Source organism: Xenopus tropicalis, chromosome 6 (assembly GCF_000004195.4).
Source record: "Xenopus tropicalis strain Nigerian chromosome 6, UCB_Xtro_10.0, whole genome shotgun sequence".
NCBI lineage: Eukaryota > Metazoa > Chordata > Amphibia > Anura > Pipidae > Xenopus > Xenopus tropicalis.
Window position 1 is genome coordinate 13,386,119 of NC_030682.2, and position 27,993 is coordinate 13,414,111.

General features: G+C 42.7%; 2 protein-coding genes across 2 annotated transcripts in view; one reads left to right on the forward strand and one right to left on the reverse strand.

Annotated features, from left to right (window-relative positions):
• The window catches only part of ttc21a (tetratricopeptide repeat domain 21A), a 30,664-nt gene extending 15,621 nt beyond the window's left edge, over positions 1–15,043 (reverse strand). The window contains exons 1-13 of the mRNA XM_002932487.4: positions 14,847–15,043; positions 14,239–14,368; positions 12,556–12,666; positions 12,009–12,175; positions 11,102–11,224; positions 10,014–10,171; positions 9,410–9,494; positions 8,348–8,446; positions 8,012–8,201; positions 7,165–7,262; positions 5,790–5,990; positions 4,897–5,026; positions 4,006–4,163 (exon numbers count right to left, since the gene is read on the reverse strand). Of these exons, the coding sequence (XP_002932533.2) occupies positions 4,006–4,163; positions 4,897–5,026; positions 5,790–5,990; positions 7,165–7,262; positions 8,012–8,201; positions 8,348–8,446; positions 9,410–9,494; positions 10,014–10,171; positions 11,102–11,224; positions 12,009–12,175; positions 12,556–12,666; positions 14,239–14,368; positions 14,847–14,873 (1,677 nt within the window). The 5' untranslated portion in view covers positions 14,874–15,043. The remainder of the gene's footprint in view (positions 1–4,005; positions 4,164–4,896; positions 5,027–5,789; positions 5,991–7,164; positions 7,263–8,011; positions 8,202–8,347; positions 8,447–9,409; positions 9,495–10,013; positions 10,172–11,101; positions 11,225–12,008; positions 12,176–12,555; positions 12,667–14,238; positions 14,369–14,846) is intronic.
• Positions 15,044–15,174: 131 nt separating this feature from the next.
• Positions 15,175–27,993, forward strand: gorasp1 (golgi reassembly stacking protein 1). The gene is given in 9 exon segments (NM_001004805.1): positions 15,175–15,330; positions 20,553–20,633; positions 23,586–23,789; positions 23,869–23,955; positions 24,289–24,419; positions 24,834–24,978; positions 26,018–26,162; positions 26,901–27,050; positions 27,581–27,993. Coding segments are annotated over 9 exon segments (1,254 nt in total). The 5' UTR covers positions 15,175–15,261; the 3' UTR covers positions 27,823–27,993.

A 27,993-nucleotide genomic window follows, 5' to 3' on the forward strand; every position in this document is an offset into this window, starting at 1 on the left:
CTGGAGCGGCCGCTTCACACATTCAGGCTATTAGAGATGGTACTTGTGCGGCACTGCAGAAACAAATAATGTGCGGGTGAGCGGGGAGGGCAGAACGAGCTGGGTAGGATAGGGGGGCGGGACCATGCTATCAAGCTGTCACTCTGTCACCCAATCAGAGCCTGACAATCAGCGTAGTACCAGAAAGTGGGGATGCCGATATAGATAGATATAGATACCCACTTTCTGGTACTACGCGTAGTACCAGAAAGTGGGGATGCCGATATAGATAGATATAGATACCCACTTTCTGGTACTACGCTGATTGTCAGGCTCTGATTGGGTGACAGAGTGACAGCTTGATTGCTTGGTCCCGCCCCCCTATCGCAGACCCAAGAGTGCTGGTTCGGACTCTGCGTACCGAATCAAGTAACTCCGGTGAGCGATCATGTGACTAAATCTCCCCTGTACCCAGCTCGTTCTGCCCTCCCCGCTCACCCGCACATTATTTGTTTCTGCAGTGCCGCACAAGTACCATCTCTAATAGCCTGAATGTGTGAAGCGGCCGCTCCGGTTAGGCCACGCCCACCGAATACACGGTTTGCTCCCAACACCGGTCCTTATCCATTTTCTGCTGTTCTCACTGTGCTCCAACAATAAGGGGGGTTCAGTCCTTCCTCTGTAATATACGTACTAGCCCTGCACCAAGCGCGACCGGCTACTTTTTCCTACTGCAACCAGCAGCACTAACCCCAAATGCAGGGAGGTGTAGTTGAGCTATTGTATACATCGGATTACTGCCTCATTGTGAGTCCATTTTTCCTCATTGTTACTTGAATTTTTATGTTTGCACATTGTCCCCGTGTCTTTGTGTGTATGTTTATTTGACTTTATGATGATTTTTTACTTTAAGCTGAGGTGGAAAGTTTACAGTGGTGTGTTTTTTCACTCTATGACGTCACTATTTCCCGTCATATTGTGTTTATGAGGTGCACCTTCACATTTGTTTTATGTCTTTGAGAAAGGCTGCAGTGGTAGCCGAAACGTTAGATACAATTCTGTAAGTAAAATAAATTTTGATCTTCTTAAGTCCTGTGAGTGCGGTACCTTTCATTTTTTTATATATATATATATATATATATATATTGTATCACTAGGTCCGCACTCCCATTACTCACTTTACTCCATATCCAATTCAAGGGTGCTGCACATGGTTGTAGCTCATATTCATTCCAATTGACAATGCGCACTCCTCATCCTTTATAATTCATTTATTGTTGCATTAAAAACATCAACGTTTCGGTCCAGGTCTAGGACCTTTATCAAGATGTTAAACCATGAAAAAACAAACACATAATGAAGCTTTATACAATACCAAAGTAACCCCTCCCCCCACAGCATAGCCACAACCCTACTCATTAACCCCTACCCTGCATGATCCATACAGAGATTCAGGGTTAAAGGGAAAACTATCAATGCACATAATAAACACCATTACTGACATATAATATCATTTTACCTCGTTGGTAAGAAACAATTGAAGGAACAATATTCATTTAGACCTCTTAGTGCCAAAGTATCCAATTTTTTAATCCAAAAGGTTTCCCGTTGGAGGAGCAGTCTAGACCTGTCGCCCCCTCGCTTTGGCATCGGAACATGGTCAATTGCAATATATCTAAATGTAGGTAATCTATGTCCAAACTCCAGGAAATGTTTAGCCACCGGTTTTATCGATTTATTGTCCCGATATGCTATATTAATGGCTGACCTGTGGGCATCCATACGAAGGCGCAACATGAGATCTGTTTTACCCATGTAGGATAACCCACATGGGCATGTAACCAAGTATATTACATGGGTTGTCGTACATGTAATGTGGTGACGTATCTTATATCGTTGTCCCGTATGGGGATGGGAAAAACTACCCCCAGGGGTCATAAAACGGCAGGACATGCATGAGGGACACCTAAAGCACCCTTGTTTGCCATTGGGTAACCAAGTAGGGGAACCTTTTTTAGGGAGGTAACACTTTACTGGATCACTCACCACTAACAAATCCCTCAGATTCTTACCCCTACGGTAACCAATAGTAGGTGGATTTGGACACAACCTACCCAATGTATCATCTGCCCTAATAATGGCCCAATTGGCTCTTATTACAGATGCAGGAAAATGCGAGCAACAACTATTGGAAATGAAAACCAGATTTTTACAAAGAGGTTACGATGAGTCTGTATTGAGATTGGCTCTAGCTAAAGCTAAGGAGGTGGTAAATGGTAAACGTAAGAGAGACAACAATCAGAGTGTAAATCTTGTTTTTTCCACTAGTTACAATGAAGTGACTCATAATTTGGGGAAAGTAATAAGAGCCAATTGGGCCATTATTAGGGCAGATGATACATTGGGTAGGTTGTGTCCAAATCCACCTACTATTGGTTACCGTAGGGGTAAGAATCTGAGGGATTTGTTAGTGGTGAGTGATCCAGTAAAGTGTTACCTCCCTAAAAAAGGTTCCCCTACTTGGTTACCCAATGGCAAACAAGGGTGCTTTAGGTGTCCCTCATGCATGTCCTGCCGTTTTATGACCCCTGGGGGTAGTTTTTCCCATCCCCATACGGGACAACGATATAAGATACGTCACCACATTACATGTACGACAACCCATGTAATATACTTGGTTACATGCCCATGTGGGTTATCCTACATGGGTAAAACAGATCTCATGTTGCGCCTTCGTATGGATGCCCACAGGTCAGCCATTAATATAGCATATCGGGACAATAAATCGATAAAACCGGTGGCTAAACATTTCCTGGAGTTTGGACATAGATTACCTACATTTAGATATATTGCAATTGACCATGTTCCGATGCCAAAGCGAGGGGGCGACAGGTCTAGACTGCTCCTCCAACGGGAAACCTTTTGGATTAAAAAATTGGATACTTTGGCACCAAGAGGTCTAAATGAATATTGTTCCTTCAATTGTTTCTTACCAACGAGGTAAAATGATATTATATGTCAGTAATGGTGTTTATTATGTGCATTGATAGTTTTCCCTTTAACCCTGAATCTCTGTATGGATCATGCAGGGTAGGGGTTAATGAGTAGGGTTGTGGCTATGCTGTGGGGGGAGGGGTTACTTTGGTATTGTATAAAGCTTCATTATGTGTTTGTTTTTTCATGGTTTAACATCTTGATAAAGGTCCTAGACCTGGACCGAAACGTTGATGTTTTTAATGCAACAATAAATGAATTATAAAGGATGAGGAGTGCGCATTGTCAATTGGAATGTATATATATATATATATATATATATATATATATATAGATATGTAGATGTTGATTTAATAAACACCTTTTGCTTCACATAAGACTTGTGAGTGCAGGACATTTCTATTTGCTACTATTCCTATACTTTTTGGACTGCACCCAGGCATGGCTACTGCTCTATGACGTGAGTGCCTGTCTACAAGCTGAATATATATATATATATATATATATATATAAGTTTATCGCAATAAACTTGTGATAATTTTACAGGGTGTGCCAGTCATTAAATGTTTACAGTGAGTAATCAAACTTGGCTGTGCACCCCGCAAGATATATATTTTTGCATTAGAGTGCAAGGACTGATATATGGATCATATATCCATATATCCATATACCCATCCTACGGTTCGGGGGCTGCATTAACGAGCCGATGCAGTCCCTGATCTGACTAGATTTTTTAACCTGCCCAATCGATATCTGGCTGATTTCAGGCCAGATTTCGGTCGGGCAGGCCCGTTGGTAGTGCCCATACATGGGCCGATTAGCTGTCGAATCTGTCTAAGGGACCAATATCGGCAGCTAGAATCGGCCCGTGTATGGGCACCTTAAGGTCTACTAAATAGCCAATTAAAGCCCATATTTTGCACCCCCAGGAAATATTTTTTTATGCTTGTGTTGCTCCTCAAATTATTTTACTTTTCAAGGTCCCCGGGAGCCCACTGTTGCAATATGAGTTTAGTACTGTACACTGCTTACCTTAAAGTTGTGACTGACTGCAGTTTCAAGAGACACCAAACATTCAGCAAACTTCCCCTGGCCGTAGTGAATCTGCGCCATGAGGAGGTGGAAATCCGCACAAGCAGAGTCTAATTCTATACAGCGCTGCAGGCTTCCTTGGGCTCCCTCTAAATTTCCTGCAAATGATACAGTAATACAGATTACAGTCATGTATGCATCAGACATATCTATTTCTATGGGATACCCTATAAGCTGATGCTCACTGTCCCACTTGGCATTAAAGCACAGCCCGTGTTCTGCGCTGATCACATTGGTTCTGGGCTCATCAGTGCAGCACAGGGTTTCTAACCATGATCAGTATGTACAAAGCCAAGGAAATGGTGCACAAACGAAAGCTTATTTACAAACTGAGGCACAAATACACACAAATAAATCACAGTTTTTTTACCCACTATGCATTGTTTTTCCCATATATTTTTTTTTTGTTGATTAGGGAGAAAGCAAAGCTGGGCATGAACCCTGATTTTGGCCCAGTAACTTTTGTGATGCTTACTGAGTATTTTGCCAAGAAACTTGGGAGCACCCAGTTTGCAATGTCGGTATGTGGGAGGCACTAAGCATTGGACAAAGTCCGGTGGAAATGCTATAATTTCCATGTATAAATCATACATCTATACAATGATACATGAATACAATGATGACATTTCCTTGAGATTGTTTTTACATGATGCAGAACCCTACTATCAAATTTGGTCTGGCCCAACAATACAGTGCATCTTACTTTACATGTTGTTCATTTGTAAGAAATAGAGGTGATTGGTGGATAGTGCCACCAGGGTATTTTCTGTGTGCATCTACAATGGCAAAGGATTATTATAATGTGATATAGAACATTCCATCTACACTTACCTGATAGGTACTTAATCTGGGCCATGTAGTACAGAGGTTCTGTCAGGGCTGGTGCCACACTGACCACAGGGGTGAGAATGGACAGTGCTTGTTTCAGGAGGGGTGACAGTGGCTCCCCTGGGGCTTTGGGCTTGGACACACAAAGATTTTTCCATGTAGAAAAATGAAGAAAAAAATGCATTTTTAGAAATATTCTGAGACAATTTGCAATTGGTCTTCATTTTTTATTATTTGTAGTTTTTTTCATTTATTTCACTTTTATGTTCTGCTGCTCTCCAGTTTCAGCACCTATCTGGTTGCTAGGGTCCCAATTAACTTAGTAACCAGGGAGTGGTTTGAACGGGAGACTGGTATATGAATAGGAGAGAACCTGAATAGAGAGATAGGGAATAAAAAGTAACAATAACAATAAAATTGTAGCCTCAAGAAACAATAGTTTTTGGCAGCTGGGGTCAGTGACCCCCTTTTAAAAGTTGGAAAGGCAAATAATTAAAAAACTATATGAATTAAATAATGAAGACCAATTGAAAAGTTGCTTAAATGGGACATTCTATAACATACTACAAATGAACAGAAAGGTGAACCACCCCTTAAAGTTAGAAATAACTGCATACAAATAAAGCCCCAGCTAACGGCATTGCTGATACTTTGCATGACCTGACCTGTGACATAAGCAAATTGATACTAAAAATATGTAGTACCCTATTTCTGTAGGTTCCTTACTTTCCTTAAAATATGCCCTGTCCCTTTAAATACTTTGCAATAAATAAATAATGTATATAGGTAAACTCATGCGGATTGCTCATCTGTACATATGTGTCTATATACGGCCCTTGTAGATCGCTATTATTGGAAAATATCGCCTACAGGCTGAATATAATGGGCTTTCCTACCTGCTTGGGACAAAGCAGCAGGTACTCTTGCACAATGTTAATAAGGAACGTGGGGTTCAGCTTTTCAAAGTATTCCACGCTGAGAGGCAGCCCACGCACTGCAGCATAATGCATTTCCACTGCCTTCTGTAGCAGCTCCCCGATGGTCTCTTCCTCTTTGCCTCGCCTCCATGCAAGCAGGGCCTGGATATAGCACAGCTCCTACAATGAGCAACACACAATTTATAGCACTGAATTTATAGCCAGAGAATAAACTGATTTTGCTTCTTAAAATTAAGAAATATCTGTGGTTTCCATTTGTTATTTCTGGCACTATACCAGAATATGACGCCAGTTTTACTTTAGCAATTCCTGATGCTATATGAGGAGTTCATAAGACAAATTGCCAGTCCATTAAGAAGTCCCTGATAATGACATGCTCAAAGGCTGCTGCTAAGCGAAGGAAGGGGGATTTGAACAAATTGTCCTGTTTATAAAAAAGGGGGTCAGTTAAAATAGCCCAAGTGAGTGCTTTAGCCCAACTGAGTGCTTTTCAAATGAGTGCTTTATTTATGGCAAAAAATATGGATTTTTTTAATTTAAAAAAGTGTATACTGTCCCCTTAACTGATTTATTTTTGTGCTGATTTCTATGAATTCTGAAGTCAATAAAGTAAAAACAAGTGTTATGACATCTATGTGAAAAGCAATTCGTACATCAGGGCTCATTTATTAATGCCCCAGGCACAACAGCTAAAAACTAAGGGGCACAAGGTGCAGAGTACAGCTCTTTGAGGGCACCAGAGACCTATACTTGCAGGCAATAGGCAGGCAGTAAGTACAGGGCAATATTGCTCCTTGCACCTGTTGGCATTCCCTAGCTTGAGCCACCCCTAATCTGTCCCTCATGAAAAAAGCACTGCCAGGCCTAGGGAAAACAGCTTTTGACCACAACAGTATTACTGCAGTGGTCAAACTCTTTCATAGCCTATTTTGTGAGCTGTTACAAAACCTTATTGCCTTAATTACATGATGTCAAAATGTAGTTTGACCTAAAGAAGGGTTTTTACCCTGACATGTTGTGCACTGCCACAGTGCAGTTAGCGTTTTTCCGCTTGCCGAAAATATCCGCCCTACGCCTCGTTTGACTTTAGCCTTAGCAGACATACTGCAACCAAGGCTTCTGCTTAAAAGAAATATCCATGTAGAAATAAATTTTATATCAAATTTAATTAACAATATATATTTTCTGTAACTGCTTCTTTAAAAAGTACATTCCGGCTCCAATGACAGTTTCTGAAAGTGGTTTTGTCCCCTATGAATCCGTGCTGGCTAAGACAATAATAAAATCATCCACTGTGCCAGGGAAGGCAGAATAGGCAGCCCTTAAACATTACCTTTGATCCTCCAATAGATTCCTGAATTTCACGCAGAAAATCAAGTTGCTGTTCAGCCTCTTCCAGTTGACCCTGCAGTATCTGACACTGGATTACACCTGTCACCCACAGACATACAGTGAGAAAAAAAAACAGTCAAGAATGATTTAATAGGGGCCCCTTGGGAGGCCCAGAAAAACAAACAGAGGATAATGGTGGTCACACACTAGCTGATCATTCATGGTATTGGAACCATCAGCCCAGGGGCTGATAACAGAGCTACAATAGGAATGGCCATACACATGCGAGACCACTTTCATTGATCATTTCGCTCGGAGCCCTAGCCTAAATGCTTGGAACGGCAGGAAATAACAAGGCACCACAAGCTCTCTTCATCTGCTGATGTACCAGTCACCCACCAACATGATGACATGTTTAAACCTTACAGGCTACAACCCATACCTGTCATATATACACAGCCCTGATATATGAAAACACAAGGCAAAATAATATCACACATTGCAAGAGGTTGTGCAGCAGTTGCAGAGATAATCCAGGTAGCCTTAGGGACTAACAAATAGCTTGTAACTATGCCCAATATACAAAGAGATCTCCTGCACTAGACTGTGGTGCACTCATTACGGGTTTTGCTTCACTATCCTGCTCATATGCTGCCAACTTAAGCAGCCAATCAATTCCCATTTAGTTCTGGAAACTTCCCAGGTCTTGTGTCATGGATAAATAGATGGAGGCCTCACAGAAGAGATGCAGGAAATCTTTAAACTACACAGTAATGTACTGATAGCTCAAAAGTCATTACTAACAATGCAAAGCACCTACTGTTCATTAAACACAGGTAGGTACAAACCAGTGAGGGCTTCTAGGTGATTTCCGTCCAACTTCATGGCAGTTGAGTACCAGCCCGCAGCTTCTGCCACACTGCCTTGTAAGATTAAATGATTTGCCAATGCCGTGGCAACTTCTGCGTGTGGAGCCATTTGAAATATTCGTTCAATGACCATGGAGATCTGCTGCATAATTGGCTGGTTTCTTCCACACTGAAAAACAGAAAATGCAAATGACTATGTATTTACAAGCCCATTATGTTGAATAATTGCTTATGGACATATGACACATATGAGAAGAAGCTCTAACAATTTAAGGAAAATGTCACAATTGCCAGTCCCTGAATGAAAAAGCTTACCAAACAGCTGATAGGGAGAATTTTGTGAAGATGCAGCAGTTGATTTCGGGGCTCTCCGGCATCCAGAGCATTAATAAGTTCCCTTAGATAGTTTAGAGCCTAATGGGGGCAAAAAATTGCAAACACATTTTAGAGAGCTGTACATGGAACTATGTAAATTTTATATATAATATTATATTTATGATTTGAAATGGCATTGTTCCTGAATGAAAGCAAAGGGGTTATAATAACAATTGCTTACCTCACACCCCCAGTCCCGGTAATCCGTGTCCTAGACAATAAGCATGTGCAAAAGAGCAAAATTTAATCTTTTGGAATCTAAGTTCCGACTCTACTGCACATGTACATAGCCTAGAATGACCAGAGAGGATCAATGGGACAGAAAAAACATGGAGCAGTGTTTACCAGCACAGTATTCTGGGATGCTGGTTCTTAAGTAAAGAGGAGTGCAGGCCCAGGGTCTGAGGTAAACAATTCTAATCACTGCAGGGTAAGTATTCCTTTTGTTCTCCTTTTATTATTAACCTTTAAAGACTCACCCCTAGACTAGTATGGCCTACATCATGAGGTTCTGGCTAACACAGTTGAAACTATCCTACAGTATAAAAAATACATTGCAGGCATTGGTGTGTATGTGATACCCTCGCGCTACAGACAAGTAACGGTCTACGCTGCAAGGTCATGTTGTGCCTTTTTAAGAAGTGACTCGGCAACACGTAAATAAGTCACATGGAAAGTGAGGAACTTGGGTGTCAACATGATCTGCAAGCTATGTGCTCTCTTGGCACACACGTAATAATACCAGCTGGCACCCTGTGACAACAGCTAAATATTTGGCAGCAGTCAAATATATGTGCAATTGCAGGATCTAGAGCAGGCACAGAATCTAGAATCACCAAGCCACTCTCCTGGATACTGAATTTTTGCCATTGCACCCAAACCATATTACCCCAGCCCATAAAGCCTGCAGACATAAATACTGTATATACACCACAGTGTTGTGAGTCTATGTTCTCTGGTGCATTTGTGACTCCTGTCCTTTTGACCATGCTTAGCACTCACCTTTTCTGTGCTTCCATCTCTTGTGAGACTATGAATGGTGAGCATCTGGAAAGCATCAATGTTAGCCCCATCTTTCAAAAGAATTCTGCATTAAAAAAAACCACTTTATTTATATGGCTTTGGCATTTTCTATCGTTATTTACCCCTGCCCACTGAAACAACAATCTAATATCACATTCTAAAACTATGGATATGGCTACATGTGCTTCAAAGGGCTACTGGGTAGAGATGTGCGGGTCAACTTTTTGTCCCAACCCTAACCTGCTCACTCACAGCCCATGCCCAACCTGATCCACCCCATCTCTATCATTATAAAGGGGGAAGAGCAAACAAGGCACACACCTATAAGCGGCAGAAAGAAAGGCTCAGCCCCAACCCACCTACGACCACAAATCATGTGTGGATGTTGGCCAGAACATGCCCGACCAGCGGGTCATTTTTTTAGGCTGACCCACACATAACTACTGGCAGATGTAATACAAAACTCTTTTCTTCTCTTGCTGCTTCCTGTTTGACATTTACTTGGCCAATCACATTCTGGGCCAGTCTACTGCTGAAGCTTAGCGTGTACAGTATCAGCCATTTACATATGGTCATGATTTACCTTTGAGCTGTTTCAAGCGTTTGATCCCAGTCTTGCTGTGCAAGGAAGATTCTCATCTTCAGAGTAAGTGCAGGTAGGAATGCAGGGTAGCTGACTATTACTTGATTGATAACATCTAATGCCCCTGAATAATTCTGCTGTGTCATAAAATATTGTGTCTGTACAGAAACAAAATTAATGCATTTAATATAAAAAGTGTAAAGATGTATATTAATATAAAAGGAGACATGCTGGAATTTTAATTAAAATACATAAGAACTTACTGTTACTACGTTATAGAATGGCCTGGATGCTATGGTAAACTGGACTCTAGCAAACATATATCACCTAAAATTCCAAATTAAAAACTACAAGTGTAATGTGTAACATTAAAACTCATTATTACTTGTGTATTATAAAAATAATGTACCCCCCTATTGTCAACTAATGTTGCACAAACTGTATAAAAGCACAAATGGAGTGTGATTTTAGATCAGAGGTCACTAACCTTTTTTGTATCCGTGAGCAACATTTAAATAAAAAAGAAAAATTGGGGAGCAACATAAGCATGAAAAATGTTCCTAGGGGGTTAATCAGTAAGGGTTGGGATTGGTTATTTGGTATCCCCTTGTGGATTGGCAGACTACAGGAGGCTCTGTTTGACAGTACACATTGTCTTCATGCCTCCAAGTCAGAAATTCAAAAATAAGCTCCTACTTCAAAGCCTCTGGGAGCAACATCAAAGGGTTTGGGGGGAAACATGTTGCTTGTGAGCCCCAGGTTGGGGATCACTGTTTTAGATTGTCATCAGACTCATTAGTGACCTCTAACATCTGCATAATTTACAGTAGGGGGGGATATTACCGCCTATAATACAGAGTTTCCTGTATAAATCAGCCTGCAACCATGTGCTTTATACGGTGAAAATCGGAGAAAAATCACCTGTTCTTCAGGCTTTTATATAAGCAGGTACTTTAATATGGCCTATAAGAAAATTAGATGACGTGAACAATTCAAATGCCGATTGTCTTAACTTCACACTTGCTGTACTTGCTCCTGTGTACAGAAAAGTGTGGTTTAGCCTGGCCATTAGGATAGATAAAAATTACCTTTCCAATAAGGCCAAATATATCCTTATTATCTTGAATGGCCTCTTCAAAATATCTGATGCTTTTATTTACAGTCGATTCCTTTTCAGAATTTAAATCCAGCCATCCTCTCAGAGCCAGGCCCTGCAGTGAAGGGAACAATATGTAAGAGCCAGCATGGACCTTTAGATTCTGTACACATGTGCCTTAGCCCTGTAACACACATTAGTTGAATATGCAGGGAGTATATTCAGGGACATATAGGTAACAGGAATAAGATTTAATTATTTTAGCATTCTTTTGTCCCAGCAGACATCCCTCTGGGCCTGAGAACCTAGGCCAGGGTGGTGCCATTATTTACTTATAAAGACTGGGGTAGATAGAGTTAACACCCCTTTCTATTTTGAGCAATAAAGTTAAATTACTACATTTCTGCAGTTAACAAACCAGCCAGGACCTTGATAAGCAGGCCCAAATTGGCAAACTGTGGGATCTGGCAAATGCCAGAGGGGCTGCTGTAAGATGCCCTAAACAGTCACTGTCTATTGGGCTGGTGGAAGGCTATTTGGACCTCTGTGTACTTGAAGTGTCAGGGCCTGTTTTAAATCCCAGTGCAGACCTGCCCATAGTGGACCACCAGCTGTAATACACAAAGGGAATCTCTGCTGTTCTCATGCCAGAAATACAATCACAGTTAATCCAAGCCTAGGGCTTGATGAAATATTGAAATAACTGATGTTTAATCAGATAGAAAATCTTTTTGGAAAAACAATTTCACTACCTAACATAGCTTAGAAAGTCAATGTGGCTAAATTACACTGTAAAGTGACATTTAAAATGCAAAAAACATTAAAAACATAAGTGTGTCAAACGGGCAATGGAAATATTATTAAAAAGGTGTCCATGAATCAGCTGCTGCTATCCATACCTCCCTAGAGCGGTTTGATATCTTCAGCATCCTGTCAATGTACTCTCGGGCCTTGTCTGTTCTCCCCATCAGCCACAGAAACATCCCTGCGTAATACAGGGCTTTAGGGCCGGCAGACTTTCGGGTTTCCTTCAGTTTACTTTCCAATTCAGCCACAGACTCGCGGTCTAAAATGAAAAATGCACAGTTACAGTATCCATTCCGCATCATGATAATTACAGGCAATCCAACATTTTATATTTCGTCACATATGTTTTATGATAAGAGAAAAATATTTACTAATATTTGTGAAAGCTAATGAGTTATCCACCAATGTGGAATGGTGGATAAGGGGCCCCACAGCACGGAAAGGGTAGAAAGTGTTGTACTAAGGTAGGTGGCTTCTAAAGCCAAAGCTCTATTGAAATTAAGTAGGTGATAATGATAATAGGATATATCTCCCCCATACCAGCCTTCCTTTCATTTAGCTGCATTTAGTTTCCAGCAATGCATGAATTTCCAGTATACCCCTTACCCCATGTACACTGCACTGCTGCTGAATCCTTACCAACTCTCCCGCTCCGTTTGTGTGCATATATAAGTGCCATAGTTGAGCATAACACGACTGTCGGATCATCCTTGATGAACTCGAGCTTTCTAATGGCATCCTGTACACGATCTACAAACAGACAAAGGTTTAAAATTGAATTTTACTACTTACCAGAGACATACAGAGTTATATATACAGTACTCTGTCACAGATTAGAGGGTAAAAATTACAATATTAACAGTACAGCAGCACAAAGTGAGGGGCAAATATATTCCAAAATGTTAGTCCTGTACCAAAGAAAATCTGTGGGGCTCTTTTCCAATACTCTAATACAGGAAAGCAGGGGGTATCTAAACTGAGGCCCCCAAACTACAACTCCCAAAATCCCGTGGTAGAACAAACACCAATTTACATGGTTCAGAACATGGCACAGGCAGCTTCCAGGGCTGAAATCTGCGTGTTTCAATGTGTCATGCTTATTTAGAAGTAGCCTTTTGATCACAGCCACATATACCGACAAACAAACAGATGTGACGCATCACAGATTGATTCTTGACATTTTTTTGGGGGGGTGATACTCGCAAGTCTAGAGCGACCCACAGAGTCTGTATTATTGACAGCAATGAGCAACCCAGGCAAGTCCTATGCATATTGATTGTGACTACAAGTAGCAGAGATTAAATCATCTAGTGTGACCTTATCCATAGCTGTATAAAAATATAAGGAATAATTTACCAAGCCAATTTAATGACAATAGGACCTTTTGTATGGTATAGTTATCTTAGGGAAAATAAATGTTGATCACTCAGCATAATGTGGGAGTGAGTATATATGGGTAATGAACTGTTTGTAGTCTGGTCCCCTTGATTTCACTATGTTTAGTGTGGTCTACTTGATTTTACTGCGGAGGAAACACTATGCCCTAGTACAGTGATCCCAAACCAGTGACTCGGGGGCAACATGTTGCTCCGCAACCCCTTGGATGTTGCTCTCAGTGCCCCCAAACCAGGGAGTTATTTTTGAATTCTTGACTTGGGGGCAAGTTTTGGTTGGATAAAAACAAGATTTACTAACAAAAAAACCTCCTGTAAGCTGATAGTGTGCATAGAGGCTGCCTAATAGCCAATCGTAGCCCTTATTTGGCTCCTCCATGAACTTTTATGGTGCTTGTGTTGCTCTCCAAGTCTTTTTGCAATTGACTGTGGCTCTTGAGTAAAGGTCCCCATACACAAGCAGATCCGCTCGATTGGCGATGTTGCCAAGTGAGCGGATCTTCTCCCGATATCCCCCACCTACGGGTGGCCGACATCGGGAGAATCCAGGGTAATTCGAATTATAATGACGGGCATAGGCAAAGTCAGTCTGGAGACTGCATCAACGAGCCGTTGCGGTCTCCAATCCGATTTTCTAACCTGCCTGATCAAGATCTGCCCGATTTCAGGCCAGATATCGGTCGGGCAGACCCATTGGGAGTGCCCATACATGGGCCAATTAGCTGCCGAATCTAAGGGACCAATATCGGCAGCTACTATCGGCCCATGTATGGGGACCTTAAGAAAGGTTGCCCTAGTAGGTATGCAGCAATTCCCATTGATTCTATGAATAGTACTAGATATCAGAAGCACAGTTTACAGTGGCTTTCTGCATAACTGAATGGACCTCGAAATCTCGGTCCAGTGACATGTTGGCGGGTTATGGTACCTTCCATGAGCATGCCATAGATCTTGAAAAACTGCAGTACTGGGTCATTGCTGTATTTCTTGAGTCCTTCGCTGGCGAGGTTCTGCACGTGCTGGTGGTATTTCTCCTGGCAGTAATAAATGATTGCAGCCTAGAGATACAAGAGATAAGCTGAAGTGAGACAACACAATCTCTTGCTGTTAGATGGGGAAAGAAGAAAAACTAAAGAAAGAGACATAACAACCAACCTGACAATTGCTTCTAAATTCTTATTACATTTAATTGAGAGCTGACTGCTGATTGGTTGTTATGCAAAACTAATACTTCCAGCCTTCTCTCTAAACATACCAAATCTGGGCAACACAGGGACCTCTAGATATTCAATTGCAGGTTTCAAGGAGCTTAAGGGGCCCCAGTCATAGGAGCTCGGTGATACCACAGTGCAGCTGTTATTATACTACAACTCCCAGCATGCTCACTGGTGATACAGTAACAATTTATGGACTACACATGGGTCAAGCTCAATGTGTAGAATAAAAAAAATATTTAGCAACGATGACACAATTACACATTTGGTCCCCAGAGCAAATACGCAGGAAATAAACGAAATAACCCGAACTTAGACTCACCGTGATATTATGGTCTGTGTCCGCCATGATGCCTTACAACTGTAGCTCTGAGTTGCTCTAGGCGCCCCAGAATTAGCTAACAACCCTCAAACCTTCTAAATCGTATCTCTCCCACTGTACTTCCTAATGCGCGTCCTTAGTTACCGCTTGTTCCGCCCCTGTTGCCAGGGTACATGGCTGCGTTCCAGGCCAACCAGCCAATCCCTCGGAGGAATCTACGGTTGATTGGTGCTCCTGGCACCATAGTTTCCTTTGCTCCGTAGCTCGGCGTTTGATTGGTGCCCCATCGTCTAGGCGCTCACTTTCTCGGTGATGGATTAGTTGGCCTGTCAGTGCCAGCGTATTCGGCTGCTGGGGTTCCGGCTTTACGGGCTGTTCTCTCGGGTTGTAGGCAGCATCAACTGCAGGCTGAGGCATGGGGCTGTCAATGTCCCTGAGTTCCGAGCCCCTGGAAGGGGGCACCGAGGGATACCATGTGCATGGGGTAAGTAATTATATATACACTGTCTGTTTTAACCGGCAGTCATAGGAACCTGCACTCTTGCAGACTAAACTACATCTCCCAGCATGCCTCACCTGTCTTATTGCTGGAGAGAATGGTGGGAGTTGTAGTTCTGACACAGTCCCCTGTTAGAGTAATGTAGAGTCCCGCTGACACTTTGCATTCCCTCCCCAGACTCCTGTAAAGAGATCTGAAGCCTCAGGCTGAATCCAGGTCTTGTTGAACTACAACTAATGTAATAGGGACTGTAACTATAGATAATGTATTTTGTAAGTCAAGGAGAAGGAGCTGTAACTGGAATAGTGTGTGTAGAGTAAATATGGTGTTGGGTAGGGGCTGTAAGAGGAGGTATTTTGTTGTAAGGGCAAGATGGTGTCTGTTGAAGAGATGGAGTTTACTTAGTACTTAGGAGCATATACCAGTAATTCCCCTGCCATAGACAATACTGAGAATTGCCTCACAAGTATAGACAATATCAGTAAATGATTAGCATTGTCTATTTTTGTAGCCGTGACAAGTAGCTGCTACTAGTAGCTCTGTGTGTCTTCACCTATGAGTGGAAGTATTGTCTGTAGTAAGGGCAAGATGGTGTCGGTGTTAGGGGCTGTAAGAGTACAGTATGGTGTATAGTAAGGGTGAGATGGTGGGGTTAGGGGCTGTAAGAGTATAGTAAGGGTGAGATGGTGGGGTTAGGGGCTGTAAGAGTACGGTATGGTGTATAGTAAGGGTGAGATGGTGGGGTTAGGGGCTGTAAGAGTATAGTATGGTGTATAGTAAGGGTGAGATGGTAGGGTTAGGGGTTGTAAGACTATAGTATGGTGTATAGTAAGGGTGAGATGGTGGGGTTAGGGGCTGTAAGAGTATAGTATGGTGTATAGTAAGGGTGAGATGGTGGGGTTAGGGGCTGTAAGAGTACGGTATGGTGTATAGTAAGGGTGAGATGGTGGGGTTAGGGGCTGTAAGAGTACGGTATGGTGTATAGTAAGGGTGAGATGGTGGGGTTAGGGGCTGTAAGAGTACGGGATGGTGTATAGTAAGGGTGAGATGGTGGGGTTAGGGGCTGTAAGAGTATAGTGTGGTGTATAGTAAGGGTGAGATGGTGGGGTTAGGGGCTGTAAGAGTATAGTATGGTGTATAGTAAGGGTGAGATGGTGGGGTTAGGGGCTGTAAGAGTATAGTATGGTGTATAGTAAGGGTGAGATGGTGGGGTTAGGGGCTGTAAGAGTATAGTATGGTGTATAGTAAGGGTGAGATGGTGGGGTTAGGGGCTGTAAGAGTACAGTATGGTGTATAGTAAGGGTGAGATGGTGGGGTTAGGGGCTCTAAGAGTATAGTATGGTGTATAGTAAGGGTGAGATGGTGGGGTTAGGGGCTGTAAGAGTATAGTATGGTGTATAGTAAGGGTGAGATGGTGGGGTTAGGGGCTGTAAGAGTATAGTATGGTGTATAGTAAGGGTGATATGGTGGGGTTAGGGGCTGTAAGAGTATAGTATGGTGTATAGTAAGGGTGAGATGGTGGGGTTAGGGGCTGTAAGAGTATAGTATGGTGTATAGTAAGGGTGAGATGGTGGGGTTAGGGGCTGTAAGAGTATAGTATGGTGTATAGTAAGGGTGAGATGGTGGGGTTAGGGGCTGTAAGAGTATAGTATGGTGTATAGGGTGAGATGGTGGGGTTAGGGGCTGTAAGAGTATAGTATGGTGTATAGTAAGGGTGAGATGGTGGGGTTAGGGGCTGTAAGAGTACAGTATGGTGTATAGTAAGGGTGAGATGGTGTCAGGGAATGACGAGTACCCCAGCTACAGAACAGAGTGGTGCAAATAATGCAGTTAAATGCACTGTCTGTCCTATTTAAGGTGTAATTTTCAGGGCCCCTGTGCATGATGGGAAGGCGTGTCTGTGCTGCTATGCACCTGGGCCGTCTGGTTGGATGAAGGGTGTGACCCTGAGCCTTTGGCTCCTGCCACACAACTCGTTGTTCCACGCTCTGCTTGCTAAACCTGCAGGCACGTAGGTGTGTAGTTTTGGGTTTCCTTATTAACCCTTTATGGCCTAGTGCCGGGATTAGCAAGATGTGCTTTACTAGCTGTTGCTGAACTACAACTCCCACTATCCCCTGCATCCAAAGGCTATTGTAGCAGCTTGTGCAGATCCCCAGAATGTTGCTCTCTGCTATGATGTCCCCTGTTGCGCCCATGGCAACGTTTGTTTTAGGTCTACACCCATAATGCATTGCTGCAAGCCTGGTGGTGCCCTGACTGATTTATAGCGGTTATAGTTACTCTTGAGTTTTCAGACCCTAAACAAAAAGCACCCATCACCCCTGTCAGGGGCCATCATGGTCAGTCTTGGGGCCACTGACATTGCATGATTTCAGCCCCCATAGGTGCTAGTAGCAGAACTACATTATTCAGCATCATTATGTGACAGTGTGGGGGTTTAGACCCCTTGATGATCTGACTTAGCTTGGATATAACTACATACCTGCAGATATGTCAACTTTTTGAGCCATAAGAGTTTAACTCAGGCCCGAACCGGCAATCTGTGGGTTCTGGCAAATGCCAGAGGGGCTGCTGTAAGATGCCATAGACACTCACTATTTATTGGGCTGGGGGGGGGGGCTGTTTGGGCCTCTGTGTACTTGAAATGCCAGGGCCGGTTTTGAATCCGGGCCAGGTTTAGCCCCACCAGGTGTGGCAAGATGCCGAGGGTAGGGCAGAAGCCAAGGAAAGGTCTAACCACCCCTCACCAAGAGGGTAGGAACTAGCAGCTTACATTCACTTATACATAGGGAGGTTTTAGTGGGGGCTGATAGAAATGGACCTAAGTGGATTAACCCCCTTCATAATACTGCATGGTGAAACCATCTGTGCTGCCTTAACTAGTTCTGGAATCTAATGATGTGTGTGTTGATTTTTAGTTTCCCCTTTAATCCGAGACTCGGGCAGTACGTGCCCCCTAGCCACCACTGAAGTAATGTGTTTCCTCACAACTCCCCGCGCCACAGCTGTAAGGCTTTTAGTTGTTGTTGCGGTACCGCTCGGCAGCTTTATGCTGTTTAATCTGGGATGTGACGGCTCGTTAATGTTTAATCCAGTTGCTGGAGCCCGCTTGGCACGACAGATGTACACAGTGGCAGGGGACTGAACCAACGTGCCGACACTGGCACGGGGACATACAAATCCACAGTAATTGCCTGTAATTGCAGTTTATACAGACTGCTGAGCATTATACAGATTATATTCATGAGAACTAATTCCTATGCCCCAGATGGAGCTCCCTCCAGCTGCTATTTAAAGGGCCACTGTACCCTTGAATCTTCCTGCAGGATTAAGCATTGTACAGTGGAATACATGCAGTGGCAGAGGTTTATGTTGCCCTTTAATACAGGCTATGAGAAATCCCAGAAAGTTCTCTCTGTTATGTAGAGTTCCATTTATGGCCCTGTTTGGCTGTCTCCACCCCAAATGACATCACACTTCAGCCCAAGGACTGCTAGGACACACCCAGCTATGGATGGTTTATATACAACAGGAGAACTATGGTTAATACGTGTGCGGCCAGCCTGCAGCTAGAGCAATTTGTTTGCCTGACTGTTCTGCCGTCAGTGGGAAGTGGTATGGCAGCACTATACCCTATGACTAATACCAAAAAAAAGTTATTTTTTGGTGCCAACACTGCCAAGTAATTATTTCAATCTGCGTTGCTATGTAAGAGTAGTACGTGCTGTCCTGGCACCACAGCTGGGGAGTTGCATGGCTCAGGGGGAACATCTCCAGGCTTAGTGTGAGTTGTAAGGCAAGTAGTGAGGGTTGCGTGGCATTTGTTAGTGCCAAGGCCACTGTCGGTCAGTAGGATCTGCCCATCTCTGCCCATCTCCTGATTTTTCCTGCTGACACTTGACCAGTGTCCTATCACCCTGCCCTCCTGGCCCAGTAGCTAGCCAGCAATGGGTGCAGGGGCTCTGTATGGAGGCAGGCATGGTGATGGGTGGGGGTATGAGAAATAGAAGCAGACACCCTGCATATCGGATCTCCCCGTAGGATTACACTAGGGACAAAATCAGGGTGGTACATTCCAGCTCCGGCTGCTTTCTGAACGGGAAATAATTAGCAGAGGCTCTTTAAAGGGGCAGTTCAGCATTTTTTAGACAGAGGTTATCTAAGACTTTTTGCAATTGGTCTTTATGTTTTATCTTCTGTGGTTTGAAAAAAATGTAGCTTTTTGTTCTGCGGGTCCTACTTACTCTAATATTTAGGCAGTGGCTGAAGTAACAGAATTGAAAATGATTAGCAGCAGGGCTTGAGCTAGAGGTATAGGTAAATAGGTAGGTAGATAGATTGATGAGAGATGTATAGATAGATGGGTAGATTGATGAGAGATAGATAGATGGGTAGATTGATGAGAGTCTGATTGATAGATGATAGATTAGTGATAGATTGGGGATAGATAGATAGATAGATAGATAGATAGATAGATAGATAGATAGATAGATAGATAGATGGGTATAGATAGATGGGTAGATAGATAGATAGATTGGTGAGAGATTGATGATTAGTGATAGATTGGTGATAGATGGGTAGATTGGCGATGGGTAGATTGGCGATGGGTAGATTGGCGATGGGTAGATTGGCGATGGGTAGATTGGCGATGGGTAGATTGGCGATGGGTAGATTGGCGATGGGTAGATTGATGGGTAGATAGATGGGTAGATAGATGGGTAGATAGATTGATGAGAGATTGATTGGTAATAGATAGATAGATAGATAGATAGATAGACAGATAGATAGACGGATAGATTAGTGATGGATAGATTGGTGATAGATTGGTGGTAGATAGATAGATAGATGGGTAGATAGATAGGTGATTGATTGATAGATAGATAGATAAGGTAAGTAGTTAAATATATAAATATATTTATATAAATAGATAAACAATAGATGATATATGAGGTAAGTAGTTAGATGTGGTTTGGGTGTGACCATGTGAATAAGGGGCATTTTCTTTTTTACTGGGGTGCCAAGCTACTGGTTGTCAGGGCCACCACCCAGAGGATCGAGGTGACTGGTGGACCAATAATTGAGGGCCCTGCTAACCAGTGTGGAGCCCCCAGGTCCCCATGTTCATTCCTATAAGGTACTGGAGCCAAGAAAACTCTCCTTCTGAAGCGGACACTAACCGGTTATTTTATTCTGATTGGTTCCAGATCCAGGAGAACTCGCCAGCACAGAGTGCGGGACTTGAACCCTTTTTTGATTTTATTATTGCGATTGGCCACGCGCGACTGGTAAGCAGGGCTTGTAACAAGCCAGATCCTTTCTCTCTTTGGAAGCTGATTTATTCCTGCAACTCAGCGTTGGTTTAATGATATTCTCCGTAGCGGGTACATGGGCAGTGGGCAGGTTTCCTTGGTACCAGGAGAGAAGGCTCTTTCTGTTCCGCTCACTTTAAATCCCCTACCATCAAGATATCAGTCTAAAGGGCTGAGCGAGACATGCGTTACTGCCTGCTCTAACTGGCACTATTGTGAATGTGGGAGGAAATAAATATATACAGACATTCCTTGTGATGTTTGAGTTCAGTCCCAGGGTATTAAAGGGCACAAATACCCTGTCCAGAGGCAGGGAGCACAAGGCTAACTGCATATATAGAAACCAGAACATCCCCCCTCTGCGTATTTGTGCAGTTATCCCTATCAACCAATCAAAATTAGTTCTACTATTCCTACTCCAAGTTTTATAATGAAAGCAAAGATCTGATTGGTTGCTTTGCGTATCTGCACTAGTTCTATTGTAGCGCCCATGTTTCTGTCTGCACTGCTGGTTCTGACTCTACCACAGCTGGTACAACACCACTGAAGGCCCAGGGCTGCTAGGGAGGTTAGACTGGTTTTTATATAGGCAGCCCTTCCTGGTTAGAGTTATAAGAAATAAACTTTACAACAAGAAGCCATTGTAATGACCTGTAATTAAGCCAAAGGTTGCCATTATTTGAAAATATTTTTAAAAGCAACTTTCAAGTTACGGGTTTTACAGTTATTTTCAGTGTAATTGCTATTGGAGCATTGCCCCATTCTGTTCTCTGGTTCTGACTCTTGAAACAATGTAGCAAAAGTCAGTTCCCCTCCTGGTCTATTAATCAACCGGCTTCCGCTGCTTTGTTTCAATACAGTGTGATTACTCCTTCCAGTCCGCATCTGTGTACTTAGCCAACAGATAGTTTATATTTTGTTACGTGACCAATTAAAGAATCTCGCCAAACTGGAATATATATATCAGTAAATATTGCCCTTTTACATCCTTTCCCTTGAGCCGCCATTTAGTGATGGGCTGTGTGCTCCCTCAGAGATCAGCTGACAGGAAGTAATGCAGCTCTAACTGTAACAGGAAGTAGTGCAGGAGTAAAAGGCTTGAGCTTGTTTATACAATACATTTATATAGAGACCGACATTGTATAGCTTTCCTTTAATACATAGCAGTGGGAATTGCCATATAGCTGAATCCATGTGGCCTGAGTATATTGCAACATTATATTGTGCCATTAATTCTATCGTTCCTGAGCTTTCTGTAGTCGCGCCACGAGACCCGCTTGCCAAGTCTGTGTAATTCTATCCCATGCCAAGTACTGATGGGAACCCGCCATCTGCTGCCTGAACACACGGACTGACTGTCACACTCATTTGTTATAACCTATCAACTGGGACATAAACCTGATGATTAATTATGACTGTTTGTTCTCAGAGGATGCATCAGACCAAGTTATTTATTGGGCATCTATAATGCAGTCATTTTAAAGGGGTAGTTCCCCTTTAGATGAATTTTTAATACGATGTAGACAGTGATATTATGAGACAATCTGCACTTGGTCTTCATTTTTTAATTGTTATGGTTTTTCAGTTACTTGGCTTTTTGTTCAGAAGCTTTCCAGTTTGGTATGTCAGCAGCCATCTGGTTGCTAGGGTCCTATCTTCCATAGCAACCAGGCAGTGGTTTGGGTGAATAAGCATAGGAGGGGGACTGAATAGGAAGATAACTAATAAAAAAAAAGTAACAATACAATAGTAGCCTCACAGAGCAATAGTCTGTCGGTAAGCTGGAAAGAGGTAGAGTAAAATATAATGAAGACCAATTGCAAAGTTGCTAGGAATATGACCTTCTACAACCTGCTAAAAGTGAACTTAAAGGTAAACCACCTCTTTAAAGGTGATATAAACCCTTAAAAAATTGCATATATATATATTAATTATTTGGTTTTCCCCGCATATAAAGTGGTTTGCCAATGTAATTGCTATTAAAAGCCTTTCTATTGGAACTGACTTTTGAAGCAATGTAGCAGAAGCCAGCTGCTAAACAGACCTATGAAGAAGCATGCAAAGGCTAGCCTATGCTATATTGTTTCAAGAGGCAGAACCAGCAGTGCAGAAACCATTGAAAAGTTACTTAGGTGATTTTTGGGTTTCATTTTTTTATTTATATAGTATTTCTCCAGTCTGGAATTTCAGCAGCTGGTTACTAGGGCCTTGTTTACCATAACAACCAGGCAGTGGTTTGAATAAGAGACTGGAATATGAATAGGAAAGGGTCTGAATAAAAAGATAAGAAATTAAAAGTGACAATAATAAAATTGTAAGTTTACAGAGCCATTGGTTTTTGGCTGCTGGGGTCAGTGACCCCCATTTGAACGGTAGAAAAAATCTAAGAGGAAGGCAAGTAATTTAAAAAAAAAATTATAAATAATAAGAACCAATTGGAAAGTTGCTAGGAATAGCATATTCTATAACATACTAAAAGTTAACAAAAAGTGAACCACTCAAGCAAGATTTTATTTTGGGCTTTTCACCCCTTTAATATGGTTGTTTAACGTTATTCATTCAGGGTTCTTGATAGCTGTGCACACACTGAATACAAGTTTGGTACCTCCCAGATCAACCTATTTAGTTGGGACCGACAGATGCGGTTACCTAATAGGGTGGGTGGGGTAATGGATAAGTGGGTGTTACCGTAGTAGATTGGGGTGTGACCTAAACTGCCACGCCTTTCATTTCAGGAATATTGGTGGGTATGAATAGGAACCCATAGCTAATGCAGAGTAGTGCCCTTATCCTGCCAGGTAGCCTGGTATTAATATTAATGGAAGCCACTAGACAGGGTTTGGCCAGAAAATGGGTAAATGGGAGTTGCTGTGCCTGATGGAGATGGCATTGTGCCCGGTCAGGGCTGATGTGTGTTTGTCCTTGCAGAATAAAGAGAACAGCATGTTCAAAGACCTCCTGAAAGCCAATGCGGAGAAGCCCGTGAAGCTGGAGGTGTACAACACTAAGAGCATGAAAGTGCGGGAGGTGGAAGTTACCCCCAGTAACATGTGGGGAGGGCAAGGGCTCCTGGGGGCCAGTGTGCGCTTCTGCAGCTTCCAAGGTGCCAACGAGCATGTGTGGCACGTACTGGTAAGTCTGACTTCTGCTGCCTACATTTACTCTCAGCTGTGTTACCTGTAACCACACGGGACTTATTGTGTACCCCCAGGATGTGGAGCCCAATTCCCCCGCTGCCCTGGCAGGCCTGCAGTCCCACACGGACTACATAGTTGGGTCGGATCAGATTCTACAGGAGGTGAGTTAGTGGATATGCTTGGTTCCAGCCTTTCCTACATCTCTGGGCTATTATACATTTCTTTAACGCATTTTTTTTTAAATTTTTTTTAACAAATAAAATGTTGTTTGCTTGTTAATAGATACATTTAAACCTAAGGGCATCTAAAGCCCCAGTAAGTAAAGGCTTAATGCAAATGTATGCGCTAAAAACTAATTTGCATCAAACTTCATATGATCAACCCCATTAAAGCAAGAGAACCCTCAAATTCGACTGTTCTAATCCATCTCTGTGATGTGAATGAGCCCTCTAGTGAATAACATGTGTAAAAGTTCTCATTTCTTGCCTTCTTAGTCTGAGGATTTCTACGCCTTGGTAGAGGCCCATGAAGGGAAACCACTGAAGCTGCTGGTGTACAACACGGAGACCGACTCTTGCCGAGAGGTGTTTGTGACCCCCAATAGTGCCTGGGGCGGGGAAGGAAGGTAACGTAACACTGAAGCTAGGAGGGGATCCTTAACTGAATATCAGGGCTGGAACTACGAGTGGGCAATAGGGGCACATTCCTAGGGCACTTTCGGGGGAAAGTAGCACAATTCTGATGAGCGATTGTCCGACAGACCTGTAGGGGGAGTGAGGGAGCAAGTAAGCAACTGGTGGGGGGTTTGTGTGTGAGTAGTAAGCATTGGGCAACGGCTGGCAGGGCACTGAGCCAAGTACTATTGCCCTGGGTGCCAGTGCCATTTTGCCTGGTTTGGCTGTGCTAAATATCCACACTAGGTTAGTGATTCAACTCACTGGGTGACAAATGAATTGACACCCCTTCCAGTAATTTGGGGTTCTATTGGGGGGCAGTCTGTGCACTTTTGTTCTTTGCTTGAAGCTTTTTCCTTTTACAGCTTGGGATGCGGAATAGGGTACGGATATCTGCACAGGATCCCATTGAAGCCTGCATCGCCAATAAAAAACACAGAGATAATACCCCCTTCCCCTTTAACGCCTAAGGAGGAGCCCTTGGTGCCCCCTACTAACGGATATAGGGAGGTAAGTACTGTTGTTAGCGCTAAAAATGAGTTTGCCCAGCAACATTTTTACCCATAAATAACCGTATATATGTTCTCGGTGTACTATTACATTTCTATGTAATTAACATAATGAAGCAAGATGTCAGATTGGTTGCTGTGGGCATGGTTTGCTGCAGTACTAGATACCCATAGCAACCAATCAGCAGGCACTATTTACTAGCACACTGGTAGGAGCACACCAGTAAATATGGCTTTCTTTATCCTTGGCCATTTAATATAAAGAGTCGAAGAGAGCAGCATGTGACAGAAATTGCTGAGCACTATAAGGAAAGGAAATCTGCAGCTGTTCATGCTAAAGGATTGGGGTTTTTTTTAGTAGATTTCAGCCCATTATGTGCATGGAAGGGTCATGGGTTACCAACAGGCGAAGTCTTATTCACTGAGTCCCTCCAGTTGATACCCTAATCATTAACCAGCACCAAACCTTGACTTCAGCTCAGTGTTTGTTTTTCCTATTGCAAAACCCACGTCCACACGTCCTGATCTGAGCAGCACTGTAGGTCCCATTTAATGATCCACATAGAAGGTCTGGCAGTACAGAGCTCTCAAAGTTCTCTTATCGGCCTCACTGAGGTTCCAAACCGTTGGTTCTGGGCCTAATATTGATAAATTTGTCCACTGGCCTAAAGCAGACCTTAAATGGGTAGATCTACCTGAGGCCTTTATTGGCCTGATCCAATGGATTTACTTGCTGGTCAGCAATTGGATCATTCATGAGAGAACCTCGTCCTTAGCAAAATACTCCCCAGACATCCCATGATGCCCTGTGATGAGAGCTTGGGAAGAGAATAAGATCTAACCATAAATGGGGCCTTTGTACAACTGTACTCTTCTTATGAAAAGGAGACAAATGGGAAAGCTGAATATGTAGTCGGTAACCCAAAATAATCACCCCCCAAAAACACTCACATTTAGTACAGATGTGTCTAAGATGTGAAAAATTATTATTTTGCATATGATTTGCTCACTGTTTGGTTCTTCTATTCCTGACCTGTTAGACTTCCCTTATGGCGGCCGATGGGCAGACTGATGCCGCAAGGGAGGCGATCAACTTACCTGGAAGTACGGAGCAGATGGACCTTGGGAACCCAGCAGAAAGCTCACTTGTTCTTCCCCCGCCGGTCCAGAGAGTCCTGCACCCAGGTATCTATTGGCTTTTGTCCACAGTAAGCCTTCATTCCCCAGTTTGGGTACAGTCTATGTTGGGTTTATTTAAGGTTTAAATGATTCCCTTTTCTCTGTAGAAATAAAACAGTACCTGTACTTGATCCCAACTAAGATATAATTACCCCTTATTGGGGCAGAACAGTCCTATTGGGTTTATTTAATGGTTAAATGATTCCCTTTTCTCTGTAATAATAAAACAGTACCTGTACTTGATCCCAACTAAGATATAATTACCCCTTATTGGGGCAGAACAGCCCTATTGGGTTTATTTAATGGTTAAATGATTCCCTTTTCTCTGTAATAATAAAACAGTACCTGTACTTGATCCCAACTAAGATATAATTACCCCTTATTGGGGGCAGAACAGCCCTATTGGGTTTATTTAATGGTTAAATGATTCCCTTTCCTCTGTAATAATAAAACAGGACCTGTACTTGATCCCAACTAAGAAATAATTACCCCTTATTGGGGGCAGAACAGTCCTAGTGGGTTTATTTAATGGTTAAATGATTCCCTTTTCTCTGTAATAATAAAACAGTACCTGTACTTGATCCCAACTAAGATATAATTACCCCTTATTGGGGACAGAACAGCCCTATTGGGTTTATTTAATGGGTAAATGCTTCCCTGGATAACAGGTCCCATACCTGTAGTAGTATCCTTGTCACCCGATATCTAATAATAATGCTACATTGATATCCTATCTCCTGCCAGGGGTTCTAGATCCCTCCACCTTATCGATGCCAGAAATTCCTGACATAAAGAAACTGATTGATATGGCATCACCGGAATCCATGGATCTGGCCGCAGAGCCCGCTGGCACCAAGCAGTTCATGGGTGCGGAGGAGCTGGAGGCTTTTATGGGTATGTAACTTTTAGTATAAGGTAGAAATTGATATTCTGAAAGAATTTGCAATTGGTCATCACTGTTTATTTTTTATGGTTCTTCAGTTATTTAGCTTTTTGTTCAGCATCTCTGCAGTTTGGTATTTTAGCAGCTATCTAGTTGCTAGGGTCTTATTTACCCTAGCAACCAAACAGTGGGTTGAAAAAGAAACAGGGGTATGAATAGGAGAGGGCCTGCATAGAAAGATTAGTAATAAAAAGTAACAATAATAACATTGTAGCCTCACAGAGCAATCGTTTTTTGGCTGCCGGGGTCAGTGACCCCCTATTTCAAAGCAGGAGAAGATGGAAAATAATTCACAAACCATAAAAGATAAATAAATGGAAACAAACTGAAAAGTTGCTAGGATATTTCTTACAGGTGAAGTTCATTGGAGCAACCATTATGGCATCTCCAACTTGTATAAATAAGCTCTATTAGGGAAGGGGATGAACTAATGATAATATTATATGACTAGTAATGATAATTACCCCTCTCTCCTTAACAGGACAAGTCAGCTTCTCAGAAGGTGCAGCTGTAGATAACTTGGCCAGCCATCCGGCTGAGGATAGCCTGCCCGCCCCGGGCAACCCCTTGCCCCCCCATTGGGGCCTCGAGGAAGTGACATCAGAAATGACTTTTGAAAACGAACAGTCACCTGACGTGAGCGACGCAGCAGCGCCCCCTGAAGGCGACTTAACCCCCCCTGAGCAATTGGTCACACCCATAGAAGAAGCAAAGGAAGAATAAACTACAGCCAATCAATCGCTTACTCCAAATATTAACTCTTTCCCTGCCAGAGTGCCCTGCTCGACGCTGTGCCTCTAGCAGTGACGCATTTGCATTTTTAGCAGTTTTTTTTTTTAGATCTTCAAATAAGAGCGATTAAGCTTTTTTTTAATACAAAGAACTTTGTTTTAA